The sequence below is a fragment of the Halichoerus grypus genome, chromosome 7 (genome assembly GCF_964656455.1).
Source record: "Halichoerus grypus chromosome 7, mHalGry1.hap1.1, whole genome shotgun sequence".
Classification (NCBI taxonomy): Eukaryota; Metazoa; Chordata; class Mammalia; order Carnivora; family Phocidae; genus Halichoerus; species Halichoerus grypus.
This window is the reverse complement of record NC_135718.1, coordinates 6,315,686-6,340,395: the sequence shown is the minus strand read 5'-3', so window position 1 is coordinate 6,340,395 and position 24,710 is coordinate 6,315,686. Positions and strand designations below refer to the sequence as shown.

The 24,710-nt window shown below is 47.8% G+C and overlaps 1 protein-coding gene and 1 pseudogene across 2 annotated transcripts in view; both read right to left on the bottom strand.

Moving 5' to 3' along the window:
* ADAM12 (ADAM metallopeptidase domain 12) overlaps positions 1-24,710 on the bottom strand; it is a 345,968-nt gene that overhangs the window by 96,489 nt on the left and 224,769 nt on the right. For both annotated transcript variants that reach the window (XM_036113627.2, XM_078076981.1), the window contains exons 6-8: positions 9,770-9,956; positions 2,649-2,714; positions 1,498-1,569 (exon numbers count right to left, since the gene is read on the bottom strand). In XM_036113627.2, coding sequence (XP_035969520.2) covers positions 1,498-1,569; positions 2,649-2,714; positions 9,770-9,956 — 325 coding nt within the window. The remainder of the gene's footprint in view (positions 1-1,497; positions 1,570-2,648; positions 2,715-9,769; positions 9,957-24,710) is intronic.
* LOC118549339 (ubiquitin-conjugating enzyme E2 E1 pseudogene) lies at positions 18,188-18,856 on the bottom strand (annotated as a pseudogene).

Below are 24,710 nucleotides of genomic sequence, written 5' to 3'. Positions count from 1 at the left end.
CCCTTCCAGAAGTAGGTCACAGGGTCTGCGCCAGCGAATCTGCCGCTGGTGCTAACTTCTTAATGGATACGAAGTGGGACAGGTGGGAGGTGAAAGGTTAAAGAGGCAAAGCTTGGGTGATCACACACCTCCGCTGCTCCACCCTGCAGGTGAATCAGGACCTGGGGAGCGCCTCTTAGTTCCTAGACACGGGCTTTGCCTCCAGCTATGAGCAGCAGGCCTGCTTTCCGTGTTTTACTTACAGGGGGAATTTCCTGGATGCTTCAGAATGTCACCTCTGTACTCAGTGACTTCCTGGTCTTTCAGTCTGGGATGTCCTTCTCCCTCTTCCCTTCAGGCCAACCCAGCCAGCCAAGCAGCTATTGATTTAGAATGGCCAAGGAGAGCCAAGATTTCTGCAAATGAGGAAGTTGCCACTGGAACCGTCATTGTTTTGGGGCCGAGACACTCCCACTTGGAGAGGGGCAAAGCTGAACTTTTGAACACCTGCCAGAGCCCAGGGCTCATCATCAGTTAGCAGACTTGGATGCACAGAGCATCTGGAGGAGCCTGGGTACCCCCAGCATGGTCTTCAGGGTCTGCTTGGGGTGGCCACATATGTGCTCAGCAATTCAGCTCTCTCCTGGCCAGAAACACAAGAGCAGCCAGGCTGGCCAACTCCAAGGAGTCCGTCAGGTCTTTTCTGAGGTATATGGTTCTTTAATTACCAGTGCGAGTTATTAACAACCCCCCGATTGCCAAGGTACCCGGGCAGCAATGCCTTTGAAAGCTTCCAGGTGACTCCGACGCGCAGGCAAGCGTGAGAGCCTTCAGCCCCAGACAGCCTGACAGCTCTGTTCTGCAGGCATGCTGCACGGGTGGGCAGGTGCTCCGACAGCTTCACCCTCTCCTTGTGAAGAGGTAGCGTGAAGAGTGTCGCTGAGCTCCTACTCCCGGGATTAGACCAGACTTCTGGGGTTTCCTCCAGGTCTGGATCACCTTTGCCAAGGGTGAGCTCCCAATCTCCTCATTCTTGGTGAGCAATTTTCCAACAGCTGATTGAACCAAAAGCCAATTTCCGGGTCTCAGGACCGTGGACCCCTGTGTGTCACTTATAAATGACAGCCTGCCCTCAGGGGGACTGTGGACACAACCCAGGGAGACCTGGGAAAAAGCACCCTTGGGAATTCTCCAGAGGGTCAGATGCATCCTCTTGGGGTTCTGGCTCTAACTGGGGAACCTGAGACGCCCTCACACTGGGACTCTGGCCAGAAGAGAGCCTGGAGGGAGATGTAGCCCAAGGCCACCGTAGTCCAGACAGCGTGCGTGGGTTGGCCTCTCCCGGAGCTGCTCCAGACCGGGAATTCTGTGCTCGGAGGAAAGGGGAAGTCCACGTTCCAGCCCAGCACCAGAACCTGGTCTCCCTGCCAAGTCAGACGAGGTGTGTTCCATTCCCTCCACCTCGTTTCTAAACATTTACATGCTTTGAGTGATTTAATTACCCGAAAAAGAACTTACCTTGTCAACGTGATTAGCGATCTCTATTAATCGCTGCTTAACTTTTTCCAGATCTTTTCCTTGCCTCTGAAACTTAATAATTTTAAATGTCAGCATTAATAATGGCAAGAATATCAATCAAATCTCATCTTCCCAGCTCCTGGAAACGTGAAGTCTTGAGCTCCACAAACCACCCGGGACCCTCCATGGTTTATAGTGAAACGAGTTCCCATCCTGACGAGTAATTTCCCCGTCTGGGGACTTTCTGAAACTCCCTGAAATTTGCTCAAGCCAAGTGCTCAGAAGACAGTAACTTCTGTGATTTTTCCAGCCTCATAAATGATGGAGGCCGTGACATGTTTTGGCAGAGAAAACAGACAACGAGAAGGCAGTCCAAAGCCATTTTTCATATCATCAACTTGATTTTAACTTCCTCAGAAATTTCCTTTATATATGTTCCTAAAAATTAAACAGTAAAAGTAATAGAAGCTCATGGCACCAAGTCAAACAGTGCAGAGAAGGGAGAAACGTTAATGAGCCCCCCTTCTCCTCTCTAATCTGACCTTCCTGCATGGGAACGGTTCTCTGAGCAACCGTCAAGCTGGTTTCATTCATAGGTGTCGGGCGGGTGAGTTCACGAGAAAAAGTCACCTAATTCATAACATGGAGTGGAGGCAAGGAATGAATGCAGAGAAGACCGTCTAAAAACAGGGAATTGGAAACTAATTCAAGAGAAAACTAACCTAGCATCAAAGCAGATTTCAGAAGGTAGGATCTTTCCGCTATGTCTCCGCACGCAGCCCGGATTCTCCAATTCATTTTGGGTTGGGACGTATCGGGCAATTTTACATGAAACTTCTCCCCCAAATGTGTCAGAATACATTCTAAAGCCATCTGCCATCTCCCCCAAATAATTCCTTTTGGAGAGCTTAGCTACAGAATAGCTCTGCTTTTCCTGCAGTCCTGGCTTTTTATTTTGTAATATCAAATACATTTGCAATATTTTATGCTAATACCAGAAAACCACTTTTTTCAGTAGGTTGTTTGCAATGCTTTTAAGGGTTCATAGAAAATGAAGTTAATCAGAGCAAGTAATAACTTGCTAAATATTTTCTTTTCCGTATTTTTTTTTTTTTAACCAACTGTACCGAGAAGTTTGAAAAAGTTCTTACCTCCCGGTTGTCTGCTACGATAACCAGCTCTACGTACTTGGTCATCTTGAGGGTCTCTCTTTTATGCTGCCAAAAGTAAACATGGATTTAATTTCTTTTCACACCTCTCCAGGGCTTCCAGAAGACTGTCTGTATCTCTGGACCCAAGCACTTTGCCTAAGGGGAAACTATCCTCACCACCACCACCCGCAGCCCCACCTCTGTTCCCTCTAGAAGTTCACTTCCAACCCCAATGACCTCTGTCAAACCTTCTCCACACGGGTGACCGGTTTCCCTTTCCATACGGGAAATCCTTAAAAAGGAATCCTGCCTGCTGAATCACCGACCGTGGGATCAGAACGAGTCAAGATCATTATTAAATGAAACATGCACATACACAAGCAAAACCAAAGCACTGTCTGGAACAGGAGCAGGCTGATGGCCGTTCGTTTTGGGCTGCATGTAGCACAGAGGAAGATCCCTACAGAAGATGATGGAATTCAGTGTCTTATTTGTGTTGCTTTCCCCTTCACGGTCGAGTGTTGGGATAAGAGAAAAGTGAAAGAGAATATATTTTGAGGTGGGACTGCATGATCCTTCTGGGGAAACAGTAAATAGTCCTCTTCAGGTGGCTTATTTCTTGTGGCTGAAAAATCTAGTTAGAAGCAAAGGACAATAGTGGTCTGGAGAACAGGGAACAGCCAAGCTGATAAACGGAACAGAGTCAGGCGAGGAGGAGGTGCTAGGAGTAAAACCAGAAAGAAACAAAAGAGACAGAATAGAAAGAAACAGTGTCAAGAAAAAATAAAAAGACTGAACTATAATGCCACGGAGCAGGGGGACGGAGGGGGGGAGTGAAATAGTTGAGAGGAATAAGGAAACTGTACATCAAGGGGTAGGGACGGAGAAGATGCAGAACTCACTCTGAAATAAAGGCAGCCTCTGAAGTGGGTTACATTTTAATCAAGTTTCCTCAAAAAACATTTGCACTCTTCCATGAATTACTGGGAGAATCCCAAAGGCATTTTTAGGAGAAAAAGAGCAATTCATGGAGGGTGGTCTCAAAAAGCAAACATTAAAAACAAAAAACAAAGCCTTCTGTTTCTGCAATAAAACGCCGTTGGAGGAAACGGGGGCTGAGGTGGGCTTGGTCCTTGCAGCCGATGGGCTGGTTTTTGTGTTAGCGACACTGCTCCCCGTATAAAACTCTCACGCTCTAACCACGCTTTCAGACAAAAGCAAAAATGACCGAGGCATGCTTTGAATCAGCTTTCCAGTCACATAATCCTGAGGGAAACATCTTTTATAAGACAAATCCCCATCAGTCCGGGATCTTCCAAACAGATTTTTACAAGAAAAATGTTTGTATCATAGCAGTGTTCCTGCTCGCCGCCCAGCTGTGCTGATTCATGAATTTAGGGATCCCTCAAGAAATCTGGAAACCTTATGGAGAAGGGAAAAATAAAGCACCAGGAAAGGTATAATTTCTCATACTTTTACAACGTTACAAGAAAAAAAAAGTCAAGGTTGGTGACTACATGCTCCAGGTGTGCTTCCTGGTGATAACTATGTACTCATAAGGGAAAAAAGATGAACCCCAGTGGTACCCACCGGTGTCCCCAGAACAAGCCACCTTTGGAGGGGTGAAGATCTTGCCCCTCTTCCTTCTCGAGGTGTGAAAGAAGCAGATGTCTCTCTTTGTCCCCCGCCCCACAACTTCCCGATTAACCACGAACAGATTCAGCTAATCATACTAAAGAGCATACAGCTCTGTGACAGAAAAAAACCTAATTAATCTTCCCTTGAAAAACCCGCAGAAAGGGCCTTGGTTGTTTAGACGTTTACACCTTTCAGACCACGAAGGGTGAAATAAATGACCAGGGGATTTTTCCCAGTGGCCTTGGATCATCATTTAGAAAATACACAATTCCAGATAATGAAAACAAACACATGAACACAATTTTCCTGTCTCTGCAGTTTTCAGAGAAGTCCAAATTTTCTCATGAATTCAGAGAAATGCAAGCTCAGAGAGAAGCCTAACCACATAATAATAAAAAGCCATGGGGGAGGGGCCGGCTCATGGCCGCGAACATTCATTCTTCCATCAGCGGCACACAGAGAGGCTTAAATTACCTCCACATGACTTCGACCTATCTGGGCTGTCCGGTTAAAAAAAAAAAATCATATTTAAAATTTTTGATATGAAGAGCAACATTTGAAACTGGTGGCTTGATTGAATTTTCATTTTTGGGGTTATAAACAAAAGCCCTTCCCCAAACAGATAGGAACATTAGCCTCTGAGAATGGCCCAACAGAGTCTCCGTTCCAAGGTGGAGACCGAGGCGTTCTCTGAGTCTTGCTCAAGAGGGAACCAGTTCCTGGGCCTCTCGAAGTCATCACAGCCAAGTTCCCAGAGACAGAATATCCCCTGACATGCTGCAACAAGAACTCTGGCACGGGGGACTTAACCCAACCCAACTCAAGTCAGAAAAGCAAGTTAAGATGAAGGTTTCAATAAACGCTTATCATACCTCCTCCCTCATCTGGGCCAGACTATGTGTCTATCACTTACTCACCCCACAAATATCTACTGTCACTCTCTCTGTGACTCGGCACTAGGTCGAGTCCTGGGGATAGAGGGATGGACAAGAAACCCAAGGTCCCAGGCTCATGAGGCTCGAATTCTAGGAGGGGTTAGGAGACAGGGTGACAATAAAGAATCAACGAAAAAAATCTTAGCCTGTAAAAGCGGCAAAACAATAGACATAAACAGTGTTCTGCAAGGAGGATAAAGATGGGGGCGTGTGACAAAGACAGCTGCGAACTGAGGATGAGAAGTAGGTATGTGTGCGGGGAACAGTGTTCAGATAGATGGAATAGCCACAGCAGAAGTTCTGAGGCTGGGAGCACGTGGAGAGTCGTGGCAACAGGCAGGATGGCTACATGGTCTAGAGCGGGAGGAAGGAGTGTGGATGAGCCTTGGACGGGGCAAGGAGGCTGAAGGATCATCTAGTGACCTGAGAGCACCAGGGAGCCCCTGCACAGGAGGTTTTAAAAATAGCACTCTGGCTGCTGGTAGAATGGATTATGGGAAGATAGTAGCAGAAGCCAGGAGTGCAGGTGATTGCTGGTGACAGTTTGGGACAGGAACCATGGAGATCGGCAAACGGGTTCCAGCTGGGTGCGATGCAACCATCAACAAAAGAACAATAACAATGAAGCCAGGGCCCACGTTTCCGTGGGTGGCAAGATCAGCAAATTAAATAAATCCAAAGTTTGGTTTGATCTTCCCCTGAGTAAAAAAGGGTTGTTGTTTGCTCACGAGAGGCTCGGTGCCTGGACTCTCAGGCCACCTTATGAATATTTATGAGCTGAGCCCCGGTCCCTACTCTGCCAGGTCTTCCCCACCATCCTGACACTGGCTTGTGCGGGGGTGTGAGCACACTGATCACCCTGTGTGCGATGCAGCCCCCGGGGCCCGGCTGATGCTCGGGCAGCACAAGCAGTTCGCTGGAGGAAGGGGCTCCGTCTGACGGGCTGAACGTTAATAGGGACAAATGCGAAATACTGAAGTCGAGCCCACAAAGCCGATGGCACCAGGGAGATCTATTTATTTATCCAGAGTTTTAATGGACTTAAGTCTCCATAGGAATCCACACCTGGAGATTCTGGAGGCTCGGAGCTCAGGGCCAGAGAGGCCATCACTCTGCCTCTTGTCTACCAGCAAGATCTAGGAAGGAGCAACCAAGGCAGCGAGAGCGGTTGATACGGTCTCTGGGGCGGTGTGGACGGCAGATGATCACGTCAGAGAGGCGCTGGGTAGGCCTGCTGTAGTTAGCGGGGTCACATGGCCGTGGCCAGTTCCCGATGTTCAGCGCTCAGGCCCTGCACCACCATTACGTGTCTTCTACCAAACAGGAGGGGCTGCCTAGAAATCAAAAGCCGTAGACCGGCCCATTTCAGAACGGCTACGTTTGAGGACACACACGGCGTCCCCCTGACGGGCTCAGCAGCCTGAGCCAACACAGCTTCCTACAGGAAGGACTGCCTTTTACGTTTGACTCATAATCACCCGCACTAACGGAGGGGCGCGATAGCACAGATGATCCCCAGAGGAGGGATGACGCAAACATAATTCACATTTGCCTTTGGGATGCATTATGTGATTTTTCTCCCGTGGCAGAGTTCCCAAGCCTTCGCCTACAGCTGGCTCAGGCCAGTGTTAGAACTAGTCTGCGCTCTCGCCCGGCTCCTTGGTGGAGAGGGAAGGAGCGTGGCGAGACGCAGGGCAGTGGAGCGGCTGGGGCTCTGCAGGCCGGACTCAGGGAACCTGCAGAGGTGGGATTGGACTACAAAGCCATGTGACTGCAGGCGCCCCTCCAGAGCGACTTGGGTTCTCACTAAAATCTAACGTAGAGCCTTGTAAAAATGGCAAACAATAGCTCCAGCTTGTATTATTGCCCGTGCATACCCCGAGTGCTGATTTATTCCTGCTGCTCTGTGAAGGGAAACGCAAATATCTGCAGAAAAATCTCAGCCTGCAAACCAGTCTTCGCACCAGTTAACATTTAGTGGGGGCAGAAGATGCTCGCGGAAGCGGGTATGGCCGCGGTGTTGCATAAACAAGAGGAGCTAGCTGCAGTTCCATTGATTTTTTTTTTTTTTTTGAGTATAAAATCAGGCGGTGGGAGTGAGCAGGTAAGCTGCACATAACGTGAACATGTCTCTTTCACGTTCACCGGAGACGCTACCCCAAACCACGTGGTCTCCAGTTCCAATCCCCTAGTCGTCCCCGTACTCGAAAATTACGTTTCGTATAGTTTTCATTATGTAGATGTACTTTATGTCATATTTTCTCTTCCACTAAAACAATCACAACTATTTCTAGAGAAAAATGTTGAGGGCAGAGCTGTTGCCTTCCCTTTTTTAAAGGTTCATTTGCACCCCAATATGCATTATTAACAAAACAACATTGTTATTCACGTTTTGCGCTCTCCTCTACCAGTCAGAATGACTGGAAATTACTGTGCCAAGCACAGTTCTAGAAAGCCAGAAGCTTAAAGAACTAAAATATGGCTGGCAAGTAGAGACCGAGCCCGTACTTCTACATGAAATGGCAAACGTATTCGGATGTCATTTAAACTGTCACGTTATAAATCTCACAACATGGGTAACGTGTATTCAACAAGGTGCTCAAAGCAAAGCGCCTTGAAAACAAAATGCAAATGTTCTCCTTGTTTATGACTGGAAAAGCTACAGCTTAATCACTTCTTCTCAGAGGTCTGGAATCGGAGGCAAGAGAGTGTTTGAAGAGTAAAATAAACATGCCCTGGGACCACAGAGGCGGGTCTTTGTGATTGCAACTCTTCAATCTGTCACTCTAAAATGGGTGGGAGGGGGGTGAAAGGCAGGATGGAAACTCTTCTGAGCTACTGTTCACTGTGGGCGGGGGGGGGGGGGGGGGGGCGGATTTTTCAAGCTCTGCTCCCTGGGTCTACACTCCTGAGTATCAGTGTCAAGGTGGGTCACCGTCCCAGACGGGGGTTCTTCCTCTTCTGTGTGATAGGGAAGAAAGGGCAAAGAGGTGGCAAGCCCCTGCCATAGAAAATCTTGTGAGCATATTAAGAAATAGAGGACAATAGGGTCACACGGGCAGAACACCAGATCAGGAAGAATGAACGAAATGAAAACGAAGGTTAGGGGAACACAATTCACAGGTGAGAGGGAAATTTTACAAATGAGAAGAAATCATTTACGATCATGTTTCCTGTTTGAACTCAGAATAAAAATGATGAGGAATGAACAAAGAGGAATAATATATATGCAATGCTGAATGTTAAGCAGCAGAACACTCCAAGTCAGGAAAGAGAAAATGTGCTGTCTTTTAAGTGGAATCTTGAGGAACACGTCCCTGGACCACCCGATGTTAGCACAACTGACGTCATATCTATGAAATCCTGATTTCTTGTCAACAGAGGAACAGGAAAGCCAGAGATAAAAATCAGGAAATTGTTGGGAATTTCCTATCTGGTTGTACTCACTGAAAGTTAGGGCCCCCAGCCAAATGTGGCTACCCTTACTCCTTTTTAAGAGTGTTCTGCTGCAGGGCATCTGGGTGGCTCAGTTGTTAAGTGTCTGCCTTCGGCTCAGGTCATGATCCCAGGGTCCTGGGGTCAGAGCCCCACCTCGGGCTCCCTGCTCAGCGGGGAGCCTGCTGCTTTCGCTCCCTCTGCCCCTCCCCCCACTCATGCGCTCTCTCTTTCACTCACTTTCTCTCTCAAATAAATAAAATCGTTAAAAAAAACAAAAGAGTGTTCTGCTGCGGCCTGTGGTGTCCACGTAATACCGCACATAAAAGGGTCACGCAGCCATTTGGGGTGGAGGTTTCATGATATTGCACCAGAGGGTATTGGGGTCCCTGTGCTTCTGCCTGCTTAGCAGGGAGGGAGATCTGTGGCCCAGACTCCATCAGGTAATGACTCTTCCCACTTCTGAAGCAGAAGGAGAGACCTTTGATGAGCAGAGCCAGGAGCAGGTGGCCAGAAAACACAGGAGTGCTTGGACCATCTTGGGAAGGAAGGAAGGACAGGCATGGGCAGCATGGACTGGGGTAAGCAACACTCCTTAGCCACACTGCATGGCCAACATTCTGTTCACCGCGCACAGGCACGCAGGCAAAGACTGGGGATGCTATGCAAATCAGAACAAAAACCCTAACTGTAAAACAGACTTGCCAGTGAAGAAGGCTTTCTCCTCCTGAGGAAGGAGAGCTGCCCAAAGGCAGGTGAGGATCCATTCTCGTCTTATTCATCATCATGGGTGCAATGGTGGGGTGCAACCCTGGGTCTAGGCCCACAGTAGCTTCTCACTGGCGATGTAATGAATGGTAATTTTCTGGCCTCTGAGCCAGACTTTACCCAGCGTAGGTTAATGAGTCTGAGGCTGACATTTGCCAAACAATGATGGAGGTTTCAGTATTTGGTGATGCTCTGCGTACATTGTAGCAACCACTCGATAAACCGGGGGACTCCCAACCCCAGACACAACAACCAGACGGCAAAATTTCTCCAGATGCACTAGCCCTGGGCACCCCTAGCTAGAGTCCCCACTCCCCAGACTCGTGACCTTGATCTCCCCCCTACCCTTCTTGCCCACGTCTGGGAGGGTGGCGGGAGCCTGTTCTCTGCAGCGAGCGCAGACGTGCTGTGCTGTGATCCACAGGATCCCCAGGTGCGCTTCAGGTTCTCCACCGGGAAGAGCTTGTATGTGTTCGTTTCATTTTTCATTGGTTCCAAGATATAGGTGTTATTTTCAAATGTAATAAGTCCCCTGTTGAAAAAGAAATAAGAAAAAATATATAATCTTAAGGGTAGTTTCTTGTTTATGGCCAAGGCTCTGTTCTTAACGAGAGAAGAAATACAAGGAGAAAAGCCAATTTATTTATATTCTCAGGTTTTAATTGGGAAGGACATTTCTGAGCCATATGTTTGCATGGATTCATCTTGCGAATGTTTTGAAAACAAGTTTGGGAAATGTTTTGTCTCAAATATTTTACGGTAAAGAATAGACTGTGTTTGGCCTCTATGTTTTTTTTTAATTTTGATTTATAATTTTTTTACTTCTCTAAGATATATTTCTGGGAAAAAGAGTTGAGAGATGTTTCATCTGCTTAGAAAGTAATTCTATCTGGATTAGCAGATGTGATTCAGAAGGGAAATCTTTTTCTTTAAAGGAAAATTCTTGCTTGTAAATTATGCAGCCTGATCAACTATGTTTCCTAAATATTTGAAAGGATTCTGATATCAGGTTGAGTATAAACTTATACTTATTTATGGGAGCTGTGAATAAAGGAAGCAATGTAGATGCACAAAGCATTAGAATGGCTTCTTGAAGGCTGAGCTCTGCCCCCTGCTCTAACTTGGTTAAAGGTGGATCACTCCTCATAGGAGCCAAGACCACTGGGAGACATCCCAGCCCTGAGGCTGGAGAGGTGGCCTTCAGAGTCTGGCAGTCTGGTGTAAGTTCCAGCTGTGTGACCTTGACCTCTTTGAACCTTGGTTTCCTTACCTGGAAAATGAGGTCATAATACCTAGTTTTCAGGGCTGCTATGTCATCCAGTTAAAACTTTTAGCCCTGAGGAGGCCATAAATCAGTGCTTAAATGGTAGTTGTCCTCTTTGGTATTAACAAGGGCAAGTCCATGGACTAGGCTTCTGTTAACATGTTACTCCAAATTCCAAATTCCTGACAATTTCAGGAAGGTCTTGTGCTTTGATAACACATCTACCCACATACTGGCCGTTGATGACTCCCTGATACGAAATAGAGCAGTAATATGATAAACACACTTCTGGGAATGACAATAAGAAAGAAAGAAACCTTTGAAGTAACTTTAAATTTGGGAATAAAAGTATAAATTCTTTTAAAAAACAGACAAATTTGCTAAACATTCCACCTTGCAGAGACAGACAGTGGCCTCAGGCCACGGACCACAATGCATGTCTGACCTTCTGGTGCAGGACAGGCCCAGTTCTGCTTCCCAGAAATCAGCAGCGCTAACCTAGGGGTGTCAGCTTCCTTCAAGTGATAGGGAACATTGGCCTACATGATGGTTTTTGTTTCTCTTTTCCAGTGTGGGACAGGAAAGTACTTTAATTTAAAAGGCTCTTCTTGATATTGAAAGAAGGATTTTCTTTGGAGAAACGGCAATTTGAGTAATAGGAAACTGGCAGCTTTAAGACTTCCCACACAATAATGGAAGCTTCTAGTGACTTCCATTCTTTAGCAAGGCAACCACAATCTCTCCACTAGAGAAATGCATCACACTTTCGTGTGAGATTTATTGCACTGTAAACAGACATGTTGAACATAGTGAACCTTAACCTTTTTTGAGACATGAATGCTTTTATACCCTCCTCTGAAAAATTCACATGTATGTATATCTGCAGTATTTTGCAGATAACGTCAGAAGATTCAGGACTATGGATGAGGTCCATGAGCTCCAGTTTTAGGGCAGTAGTTCTAACACATAATTTATATTGCCTCAACCCAAGAATTTGAGTATGCCTTCATCCTTAAGAAATAGCTGAAAAAGTTGGTTGCTCCATTGGTTTTCTTCAGAAAATCTGAGCCTTTTTCCAAAAGAGGGATCTTGTGAAATGTTCTTTTGTCATTCATTATTGCTTATTTCAGTCATTCACTCATGCTATGCTTATCGTTCCAAATTTAGCATATGTGCTGCAGAAGCAAGCACCATCCTATGCTTATTGATGGCCCATTTATAGGTGAATATTTAGTCACTCTTAGATTTTAAAAGAATGATGAAATTTCAATACTCAAATAGTATGGAAGGAAGAGGTTTGAATGAGTCAAATATGTATTTTGAACACAACTGGTGAACAAACACTCACTACTCAATTCATTGTTATTCAACTGGTTTACTCCACCAGTCCTATGTAATGAAGTCACAGACTAAGGAAAAGAGAAAGATCATGCCTGGGATGGCTGTGCCCCAACTCATGTCTTTGTGTGTCTCCAGTAGATTGTACGGACATGACTTTGGCCATCAATTCTGTCGGGGTGGCTTGTATCTCTCTTCTTAAAAAGTTCTTTATGAAACAAAACTTAGATTTCTAAGTGTGGAATGGGTAATGGGATTTTTGTTTATTAAAGTTGATTTTAAATAGCCTAAATTAAGAAAGAGTACTTAAAAATGATAGGCCAAGGGAATGCGGAAGACAAACACACTTGAAGGGAAAATACGGATTTGCTAAAAAACTGACTTTCCTGCCCTAAAACAAAGATGATACCAACATTTCATTTGATACTGCAACATTTTCTATTTTGCGTTAGAGTTAAGTAAGCTGGACACTCACAGTAAAACATGTCACCAAGTTCTAATCATGAGAAACAAATCACTGAAAAAGTTTTTCTACTTAATGGAAAATTTTTAGAAATTGTTACTTAGTCATAAAAATGTTCTCATATCTCCTTTTATCTTTTAAGTCATCCAAAGGCCAGATGTTGAGAAACTGGGGTGAAGGCTTTCCCTTTGCTCTAAACAATTGGCAGCCTGTAATACAGCTTAATTAAATAATTGCTTTGGACTGTCGTGGGTATAATTAATCATTTAGCCCTAGAGATTGCTGGAAACAACAGTGGACACAAAATTCAAGGATTCAGGGTTTCTGAGATGTAAAATTTTGATGTTCTCACAGCCCTTGCTGGCCCCAAGCTAGATAAGCGAGTGTAATTTAAGTTGAATGTTAAAGATATTTAGTTGTAAACTTTGGAGTTGAAAGTATCTCGGAATATGGAATTTAAATCCAGCAGACTTTGAGGTTGTGGTTCTTTCCCCTTGCCAGAGTGGGGCAGAAAAATGAAGACCCCGGGTACCTTTTCTAGGGGGAGAGTAAGAGGATTGGGAGGATTTTGGAGGATACTGGACCGGCCATCATGGCGGGCAGTGAATTGAGTGTAGTGAAAGGAGGAAGCAGAAGAGAGAGGGGTGGTTGGGCGTGATGAGGGCCACCCCTGATGGTGCTCTGCCCGGGCTGTGCTCCTTGCATTTATCACCGAGTGGACCTGCACATCGTTGTAGCTCTGGCGATTACCCCCACCATCAAAGACGCTTGGGCAGCTGGAGGCAGCGCTGGGACCTGTGTGCCCAAGCCCTGTACCTTTCAACCCTTCCGCTCTCCTGTCTCCCTCTAGGGCTCTTTTGAGAATGGGCTGGGGCCCTGGACAAAGATGAGCATGATGGAGGAGAAAAAAAGCCAGAGAAAATAGGCAGCCTTACTTTAAATTTTAAAATCTTGTTGTTTTCCCTTCAATAGAAACTTAGAGGAATCTATTAAAATTTTAAATTGACTTCGTTAGCTTTCAAGGTGAAAACTCAGGAGGCCTGTATTTCCTCGAGATAAGTTTTTGTTTTTCTCAAAATTCAGTTTTTAATCTCCAAAGCAACGGTGCATCAGGCAATAACACAGCTTAATGTTGTTGTTCTTATTACGATTTTTCTTACTACTCCCAGGCAAGCAGGAGAGTGGCACGGATTTTGACTACCTGTAATAAGGTAATGATTAGAATATATGAATTATCCAGACTAGCTCCATGTTCAATTGCTAATTGAATTTTCTTGGAAAAAAGACTTTTGGTCTCAGTATCAGGCTGCCAATCATAAGTTAGAAATGCGGTTGGCATGAAATTTAATTTCAGCTCTTTCCTGGGGGAGCCCATGGGTAAAAGCAATATCCCACCTCACCTATGCTGGATATGGTGATCACGGCGATTAGTGAACACGCAAGCACTGGAGGGCTTACTCTCAACAAGTAATTTCCATGGGAACTACTCATGTATGATCAAGACAAATTTGCATTGTCCCCTACTACGTGTGAAGCCCTAGGCAGGCTCTGGTAGAACCCACAAAGACATCTCACCCATGGTTCCCGTTTCAAATGTAATCATATCGGGGTTTGGGAGGCATATGACAAAAGAGGTAAAATGTTAGACTATTATAAAAGATTTTAATAGTAGTTGTGAGTGGCACATCAATAATAATAATAGCAGCTAGGATTTATGAAGACACCACTCCCCTGAGCCAGGCTCCTTTTTACAAAGAACAGTTTATCGAGAAATGATTCAACATACCATTAAGTTCACTCTTTAAGCAGGCAATTCAATGATTTTTAGTACATTCAATGAGGTGTGCAAACATTGCCACTTACTCTAGAACAATTTCATCACCCCCCCCCCAAAAAAACCCATGTCCCCATTATCAGTCACTCCATAGGCTCTCCGGCCCCATGAGCCCGGCTTCTGAATCCTCTATTTTCTCTGATATTTACAGCGATCCTTTTAGAGCAGGTATCATGAGCCCCTTTTACGAACAGGAAGCTAATGCTAAGAGCCCAAGGTCGCTGTGGTGGGTAGAATAGTGTTGCCCAAAAGGATATGTCTGACTCCCAACCCTGGTCCCTGTGAATGGAACCCTTGGAAAAAGGGTCTTTGCAGATGGGGTTTTGTTAAGGATCTCAAGATGAGCTCCTCCTGAATTGACGGTGGGCCCTAGATTCAATGACACGTGCCCTTAGAGAAAAGGAGAAGACAGAGACATGTGGGGAGGCATGAAGGTGGCAGCAGAAACCAGGGACGGGGCGAAACCCATGTCCCCATTATCAGTCACTCCATAGGCTGTCCTGCCCCATGAGCCCGGCTTCTGAATCCAGCCAGGGCAGGCCAACGGTGGCCAGTAGCCACCAGGAGTCAGGAGCGAGGCATGGGGTGTACCCCCCCTCCAACGCTGCGGACTCCTTGACTTCAGACTCCTGGCCCTGAGAACCGTGAGAGAATACACTTCTGTGGCTCTCAGCCCCCAAGCCTGTGGTGGCTTGTTATGGTGGCTCTCGGACACTCACACAGTCACCCAGCTGGTCAGCGGCACAGCCAGGACGCCCCCGGTGGACCCGGCCCCCGAGCCCTTCCCTCGTCCGTGGCCACGCCAGACGGGCAGCCCTCTCTCCTCGGGCACCAAGGACTCCTCTGAGGAGGGCACAGCTGAGTTCCGAATGCAAAGGCTACCCACAGGCTGGGCGGTCAGCCCGGTGCCCACCGAGGGAGGGTCATCCACCGCCCATGGGAAACGGTGGGCCCTGAGGGGAGTTTCGGAGGATGGGAGGAATTTGGAGGGTGGGGAGCATGGAGGCCAGGTGAATGGCCTTGAAGGAGCAAAAGCTGGGAAGAGAAAGGTCAGGATGTGCAAACACCACACACACATGAGGGTGTGCGCGGATGGACGGTGGGGGCCGCGGAAGGAAGGGGGGGCACAGGATTTGGGCTTTGTTCTCCGCCTCCATCCTTCACCTTGGCTTTGGCCTTGGCTGCACTGTGGCCTCACCACACACCGTTCCACACCCTCCGAGCTCACGCTTCAAACTCCCGGCCCAGGGGCCTCTGTTCTTGCTGTCCCCTCTTTCCTCGGCCTTTCCCCTCCCCCACCCCGGAGCCTCTACAAATCCACAGGCTCCTTTCGCGTAACCAGGGGTGCCCAGCCCTCCGGCCTGTGGGACACAGGCTGCTCGCAGGCCACGGCCGTGTTCCGTTCCTCGGTGTTCCCACCCAACGGCCTGCCACCGTTCCCGCCGCCGCGCCCGGGCTCGAACGACCTTCCGGGCCGATGCATGAGCTGCAGGGTTCTGCTGAGCCGACCTTCAGGATGGCCCGGCATCTGCGTCCCTTCCGTGGTTCCTCCGGCGGCTTTGTGCATGCGCACGGCACAGCACTCGCTACCCGGGCCGCGCACGGCATCGGGCTGCTTTCCACACCCAGGGAGGGCTTTCCCCATTTGTTCTGGTTTTGCTGGCCTGGCGCCAGGACTGGCATGATCAGTGGGGCATCGGGACAGGAATAGGTGGCCCGCGAACAGCTGCGGGCACACGCGTGGGAGGGAGCGAGAGCCTCTGACTTGGAGGCCATAGGAGCCATGTGGCTTTGCCTGCGGAGAGGTGGCAGGACTTCTGTTATGATCAAGCCCTGTTTTTGAAACATGACCTTCTGGAATGTGCAAGATGACTGTGAAGGGAAGGGTGGAGGCAGGAAGCACGGGTGGGAGGCAATTAAACAATCCTGGAGCAAGGGTTGATCCAGGGTGGTGATGGGGAAATATGAACAAGAAACATTTGTTTCTTGCAGGGGCTGGAGCAGGAGAGGGGTCATCAAAGGTCACCAGGGGCCAAGCTTAGGAGCCAGAGATGCGCTAGACCTTTAATGGAGAAGAGGTAGGAGGGGAGCCCATTGGGAGGCCGAGGAGTTTAGATTCGGACATTTTGGCATTTTGAGGGGGAGTGGGGCAGGGGAGAGCTGACACTTGACCTTGGGCGACCTTCAGGATGGACAGCAGTGCAGCCCTGCAGAGGGTGCATATGAGCTGTGATCCCAACACTGGCTCCCACAGATGTTCCCACAGGACCACGAAATGAACCTGTCCATGGGAGGAGGCCAGGACAAGGAGAACCCCGCCCGAGGTGGTAGGTGCGGCCAGAGGGCTGGAGGGCCAGCAGCGTAGGCCAGCCCCTAGAAGCTGAGGGAGCAGAGCTGAAGGTCGAATTGACTTTACCTCCTCTCTAGCCAATTTCTTCCTTAATATGACCTACTATGCTTTAGAGATGTTTTAAAAATTTGGACTGGCCAAGAGGCACCTCGGTGGCTCAGTCAGTGAAGCGTCCGACTCTTGATTTCAGCTCAGGTCATGATCTCAGGGTCGTGAGATCGAACCCCACATCTGGCCCCAAGCAGAGTCTACTTGTCCTTGTCCCTCTGCTTCTTCCCCTGTTCATTCTCTCTCTTTCAAATAAACAAACAAACAAATAAATAAATAATTTGGATTGGCCAAGATTGTCATTGACCACCTGATGGCTTGGGGAGAGCATGTTTACTCTACCGAGGCTGACTGAGCACCTATAACATTCCAGGTTCCAGGCTGAGCCCAGCGCCCCGCCTGCCTGGAACTCACGGTCTAGCAGACGGGAACGTGAATGCAAGGTTATCTCCGTGCACCTGACTTTCTGGCCCGTTAGACCACATGGTGACAGGCCATTTACGCTGAGCCGTGAGATCTGATAAAAAACCACATCCATCCAGGTGAGCGACCTGGAGTTAAGGTGTGAGGTGTCAGGAAGGCAGTGAGCACACGGCACTGGACGTGTCAGCCTGCGGGAAGGCTGTGGCTCATTCTCCAGCCTGCCTTGCTCCCTCCATCTGCTCTTCCTCCTAAGATTCCTTCCTCCTCTTACTTTACCAGCTGAGATTTCTGGTTGATTTTTTCTTTCTTTTTTTGTTTTGTTTTAATATTGTGTATTAGCACAGTAACAAATGCAGACGTAAGTAGTCCACAACATATAACCAATCCACTGAGCAACTCCTATTCCACACCTTACAGTTAACAGCTTAAGGTATTTTACTACAGGTTTTCACAAGTCATGATTCAAACCTCTTATCTTGTCACAATAAAGTAGATTGGCATATAAAATAAAATACATAACTACTCATTTCCTAAATGGTGTCTTATAGCCACATATCCATTTTATATATATGAGATGACAGTCTCTAAAAACTGTTAAATATCAATGTTCCCTCCCAAGAAGGGAAAACAAATTCCAATTTTTTTGAACAAAAAAAAAAAAAATGTGTAGTCTTGGAAGGACTCTACATAAATGGCCATGGGTATAACCTGTACGAAATTAAGCTATTTTAAATTTACAGACTATAAGCAAGTGAACCCAAATGTCTACTCTCTGTACTACATTTCAGCTAATATTGCAAATCTAATGACAGTTTTAAAAGTTATTACCAGTTCTGTCTACTGTAGCAAGATACCTTAAGTTACAGCAAAATCTTAGGAAATAAGACTGAATAATATGTTACAGAAATACCCTACTCCTTACCAACTCCCACCCTCCCCCACCCCTTCAAAATCGTAAGTAGCTCTCTCTGTGACAGACAAATAATGTAAGAATTGTGAAAACCCAATTTATGCAGCGTGTCTCTTAGTCCACTGTCTGGCCATTCTGTCATGGTCTGCTCTGTTGGTCATATACTGAGTGGCGCCCAAAGTGCCACCAAAGTGTCAGCAGGATTACAGTCTGTAAGAAGGGAGCAGATAGAAAGGAGAACTTTAGAAATTGGACTCCAATTAAATTTTAATGTATCCAAGCAAATAACTCCTTGACTGTTAATATTACAGTGATAGATTCTTGTCCGAAATATAACCTTTGGAGGCTTGAGGGGGTGTTCTGGTATAAAAGTGGTATCAAGGAAGAAGACACCACCCTCATACACGGATCCTGGAGGCCCCAGAATGGTTGATCTCCATTCATAGATGTTATCACCTTTGGGACCAGCACTGCAGTTAGGTGGAGGGTCTAAAATGATGTCTGCCAGTTCCTTCTGAATCCTCTTGGCGCCGGTGGAGAGGAGTTTGGAGTTTTTGCTCAGGCTGACTTTACTCTCCTTCTTCTTGGGGGTGTTTGTTTCTTTCCCGGTTTGCTGATTGGAGGACGAAGATGAGGAGGAGCTGGTGCTGGCCCTCGAATCGTCATCTGACATAGCGAACCCTCCACCCCCCTCCAAACAGCCCCTCTCTTTGTGTCTGGCTCCTCCATGCCGTCGCCGTGGCTGCGGCTTGGTTGATTTTTTCAAATGGGTCAATTCAACTTGTCTGTTAAATTGTAAATAATAAAATAATGATGCTGTATAACAGAACTTTTTTTTTTTTTTTTTGTACAATGGTTGCCTTTGCCTTAAATTGCAAATGATTGCTTTCATTATAATGGTTATTTCTGATTCTATGGATCATAATTCTACCCTTTGAAAAATAAGTTGATTGACTATTTTTCAATAGTATGGGGCAAGAAGTATTCCTGCATTCTGTGCTATATTTGATTTCATTATATAAAATTCAGTGCAGCAAACTTTTTATTATACAGTTTAAAGGAACATAATAATGTATGTACTTATTGGGGGTAACAAATAGACTTGCATCTGAATATTTGTATGTAATTGAATTTTTGAAAGCATTTTGTGCTGTCTCCCACATCGAAGGCCGGTGCTAAGAGCTCCAGGTGCTACAAGCAATGTATCCGAAATGTTTCCCGTCATGAAGGTCCTTACAAGGTATGCGAATGTATGGCAAGGTATGCCAACTGTCAATGGAGCGAGGAGGGACAGGTGCCTTAACACAGGGATGTGACCAGATATTTAGAAACCACCTGCTCCGTGGCAGGAAAGGGCTGTCTGTGGCAGCACAGGGAGGCAGGGTCGGTCTGCAGTGGGAAGAGTCTTTGGGGGGCAGGGGCGGGGCTTCATGCAGGAGCATCCCTTGTTTTGGTGAAGCTTCTAAAGCCAAATGGGAGGTGGGGAGAGAAGCACGTACCAGGCAGAGAGACGGCAGGGACAAAGACGGTGAGATGCATGAGGCATGTTCTGGAAAGTTAGCAAACAGTGGAATTGGTGGGGGGGCTTCCTCCCTGTAGAGCCGTGCCTGCCCGTGGCTCTGTGAGCATCACAGGAGAACACGCAGAGGTGCGTAAGTGCGGGAGATGCCTCTCTCTCGAGACAGAAGCTGTGCCTCGGAATGGGGTGACAGTGTCGTTTGGTGTGGGGATCTGTAGCTCCGAGCTGCGGCATCAGGACGAGGCCCCCGATGGCGGAGCCTCAGGTGGGAGCTCTGCGCAGTGGTGGCATTAACACTGCCCCTCCCCTCAGGAAAGCAGGAACTGTAATGATGACGAAGAAGAAAGTCCGGCATCCCCTGCATGTGTCTTCGACACCTCCAGGGACATGTGTGTGTGCACATGTGTGTGCACGCATCTGAGAGTGTGCTAGTATGTGTGTGTAAGCACACAAGTGCGAGTGTGTGAGCACATGGTACGGTGGTGTATGATGGTGTAAGTGTGCGCACGCAGGAACTCAAGTGCAGGCATGAGTGTGTAAGTGTGAGTGCATGTACGCTTTGGGCTCAAATAGCTTCAACCCCATTTAGAAGTAAAATTAGTATTATAACCCATTCTAGTTTACAACCCTAGATACCAGTTTCCTCATCTCTGAAGTGAACGGTGGGCTTCAGTCTGTTAAACCACAGGTGGTTCCTTCAGAAATTAAGCCTCATTTCAACCACTGTGTGTGCAGGTGATGGGAGATCTCTTGGCTTACCCCAAAAGTGTGAGCCCCCAAGACTCCGTTGTGTCAGACACAAGTAGGAGTTGAGAGGGCGGAGCAAGAGAACAAGAAGAAGTGGTGAGAGATGGTATCTTCCCTCGAGGAGCTCAGGCTCCGGCCAGAGAGCTGGATGGGGATGGTATTTATGAATAAAATCAGGACACGGGGACATGCTGTTCTGATGCTGCAGCAGGAGCGTGCCAGGGATGGACGTCTGTCCTGTGACAGAACACAGCAGGTAAGCACCTCCAGGGTGGGAGCAGACTTCTGTCCCCAGCACCGCGACAGCTGGGTCCCTGTGCAGCGTGGTGGGGAGGAGTCCCCGATGCCCACGGGGCTGCTGGGGGTCAGGTACTTATGGGCAGGGGGCGTGAGGCACGAAGCAGGGAGAGAAAATGAGAGTCTAGAACGTCAAAGGAGAATCATGCATCTTTGTGCTGGAACCGTGCTAACGAGGACTGAGCATTTGGGGGACACACAGGCTAATAAGGACTGAGCATTTTGGGGAGACATATGATATAGCAGAAAATTAACTTATGCCTGAACTTTGCCTTTAACTTGGAGTCCTTTCAAAGTAAGAATAGACTCCACGGCTGAACTCATTTTTATGACCTGTTTTCCACGTTGCACTCCATCCTATTAAAGAGCTGTTCCCTCTTTAATCCCGCTTTCTACTGGGATATTTATGCTTTTCTCGCTCCTTTTCTTTCCCCCCTCAAGCTTCAAATAAAGAAGGCTGACTTGCTTGCTTCCTCCTCTCTTCTCTCTTCCAGGACTGAGTATTTTCTTGCTGCCCATCTTTGATCCAACCTTTTTGAAGCAGTGCAGGATGTTCCTTCTCTGCTTTTTCTCTGCAAAGCTGTAATCTTCTGGGCTCTAATTAATGTGTCCCCTAGGACATTTGAGTTTTCCCCCACGTTCTTAGATCTGAATGTGTTTTTGAGTCACACCATACTGAACATAATTTTTAATGCCTATTATTCTTTCTCTAAATCGACGGGACTGGTGCCATGATGGCGGCATCTCCCCTTTATCTCCAGTCTTAATCAATTCTTCTTGCAGTGGGTAGTTGATCCAGCAGAGCTTTTTCTCTGGTCTGATTCTCTACTTGCAAGATCTCAAGGTTGACTCCGTAACTCCAGCATTTCTCTGTGGATGCATGGTCTGCTGCTTTTCTAACAGCAACACAAAGAGCTGGGAAGTCCAACTTCTCAGGAGCACCACCCACGCTCAGTGTCCCCCATCAACGTCCCCACCCCACCTCCTGGTGGCCGACACCAGATGATGCAGCACCTACTCTTCTGACTTTTCCTAAAATGCCAGCCACGCGTAATTTTACAGGATTCCTCTTTGCCACATTATGGTCTGTGCCAACTACCCCGGAGGGAACATCGTCCGGGTGCTGGAGACGAGAGGTGGAGGCTGAGAAGCAGATGCTGCTCAAACTGGGCAGAGAGGTTGACCTCTCTGTGTGGGAGGACAGGTACCTGCACCTTTGGTGGGCAGGCCTGGGAAGAAGGATGGGAATTGTGACAGAGGGGTATGGCCAAACACAGAACGCAGATTTATCCTATTTGAATATTACTCTGGGAATACTCTGATTGTTCCTCTTCATTTTTTATTTTTTAAATTTATTTTTTAAAGATTTATTCATTTGAGAGAGAGAGAGAGAGAAAGCATGAGCAGGAGGGGCAGAGGAAGAGGGAGAGAGAATCTCAAGCAGACCCCACACTAAGCTCAGAGCCTGACCCTGGGATCACAACCTGAGCCAAAACCAAGAGTCAGATGCTTAACTGACTGAGCCACCCAGGCGCCCCCTTCCTCTTCATCTTTTAAAACTAATGAATTAGTATCACTGGTTTGTAAGTTGTCTTATTTAAAAGGAGCTTTTAGGAATACCTTGGAGATACCCTTTCTCTTTACCCATCAAGTTGTTCGATATGCCTATGAAAATCACCTGAAAACTACCACACCAATCCCAAAGCCTTTATTAATGCCTGTTCTCAGTTTTGATGGTCTAAAATTTCTTCACAGATGTGCAGAAGCCATTGTTGGAAGAAGCCTGTTTGTTTCTTACTCTCCCGGCCCTCATTTGTTCTTTCTCTGGCAAAAGCTCCCTGGTTTTCCTTGGTGCACTCACCGACCCCACTTCCCATCCTTGGGGTTGGGTGTGGTTCACCCCCAGCCTGACCCAGGGAGTTAAACCAGAGCATCATACACACCACTGGACGCTGTGATTATTTTAGGGATGGGCCTATGACACAGTCAGGGCCAATCAGATGTGTTTTGGGGAGCTTTGCTGAACTTGAAAGAGGGGCCCTCATTCTTTTACTTGCCCTCTGAGGCTGTAAGCCTAGGGCTGCCTGCAACCCCTCTGTAACCACAAAAAAATAAGCCATGTGTAAAAATAAAACCAACACAGAAGGAAGTAGAGGCTAGAGTGGAGAGAGAATGGACTCTGATAGCATTGGTTAGACCCTGGATCCAACCATGCCTGAAGCCACCTGTGGCCTTTTAAGTAGCATGAGTCTACCTCCAAGTTTTGTTTGTTTTTTTGCCAGTTTGAATTAGTTTTTCTGTTCTTTGCACAATTTGACCTTTATGTTAACTTGAAGGCTAGAAATACCTAGCCCTCAATAAGTGGCCTTTGAACAAACAGGTCCATCTTTTAGGCTCCAGAGAGGTGCAACAGTAAAGTGTGGATTTGTGGATTTTCCCTTTCCAGGTGTGTATTAGAGACTCTTAACTTTTAAGCATGTTGGATACCACACAGGGTAGAGTGACAGTGATTTCCACGTGTGATCTTTCCCACCATGGTCCTGTGTGCATCCGCCATGTTTCCCTTAGGAGGAGTACAGCTTTGCATCGAATTAGCCCAGAAGTACTGCATGAACATACCTCCCGACTGGCCCATCCCAGAATCAAAGAACACAAGACAGTCTCAAGAGTCTGATGGTTCTTCCTTTGGCTGCTCACTCAAAGTCAGGCCTAGGATTCGCTTTCCTATAGGTCACTGCGTTAATTTTCAAAACCACCACTTCAGCTAGAGACTTTATTCTATTTTAATGCAAGGAAACTGGGGCTCAGAGAGGTCTGGCTCCTTGTCCACTGTCACACAAATACACGAAGGCACCAAGCTCCTGCTACCGAGGAAGCCATGGGAAAGCCCCTCACGAGGTAGGGCCTCCCAGACGCGAGCGAGCCCTGCAGGCGTGCTGGGCGCTCGGAGGAGGGCAGCGTTTGCAAGTGACGAGATGCAGAGAGAGGACCGCCGCTCCCCGTGGACCGAGGTGCGCGAGGGAGGGACTTGGAACGATGAAGTGTCTTCTCGAAAGGCTGTCAGGGGGCAGGGGTCAGCAGGGTGAGCTGGGTTTCAGCTGGGGTGAGGAGGGAAGGTCAGGGGGAGGGTAGTTGGAGGACGGACCGTGAGTCCCAAGAGCACAGTGGGAAGGTGAGGGGGTGAGGGGAGGAGTGAGAATGCGGTCAGTTAGAGGATTAAAGAGCTGTGTGGAGACAGCTAGTTCACGGTGCTAGTTCACTGCTAGTTCACTGCTAGGGCTGTTGTGCTCCAGGGTGGAAACATCTACTGTTGGCCCCAGATCATCCATCGTGAACTCCCCTCTGTCCCTCCCCTCCGTCCCAGACGCCATCAGGTCTGACCCCATCCTGTCCTTCATCTCTGTTTGCCTCTGTCTCCCCCAGGAGCCCAAGCTCTGGTTTTTCCATCAAGACGGGGCCCTGTCTCCACACAGCTCTTTAATCCTCTAACTGACCCCATTCTCACTCCTCCCCTCACCCCCTCACCTTCCCACTGTGCTCTTGGGACTCACGGTCCGTCCTCCAACTACCCTCCCCCTGACCTTCCCTCCTCGCCCCAGCTGAAACCCAGCTCACCCTGCTGACCCCTGCCCCCTGACAGCCTTTCGAGAAGACACTTCATCGTTCCAAGTCCCTCCCTCGCGCACCTTGGTCCACGGGGAGCGGCGGTCCTCTCTCTGCATCTCGTCACTTGCAAACGCTGCCCTCCTCCGAGCGCCCAGCACGCCTGCAGGGCTCGCTCGCGTCTGGGAGGCCCTACCTCGTGAGGGGCTTTCCCATGGCTTCCTCGGTAGCAGGAGCTTGGTGCCTTCGTGTATTTGTGCCCCACACTACCTCGGGAGAGCGAGTCTCAGACACAGAGCACTTTCGGTGGAGAAGGAAATGGTCAGAGGCTTATGCAGATGTGAGAGGCATGAGCCTCTCTAAGCCCTTGAAGAAGTTTCTGGACTCTTGCTTGTCTACGGGTGCCAGCTCTGCCCGGGCTCCCGTCGCTCGGCAGGATCCCTGGGAAGGAGCCCAGCGGAGCTCTGCCCCTCTACATGCTCCCCTTACA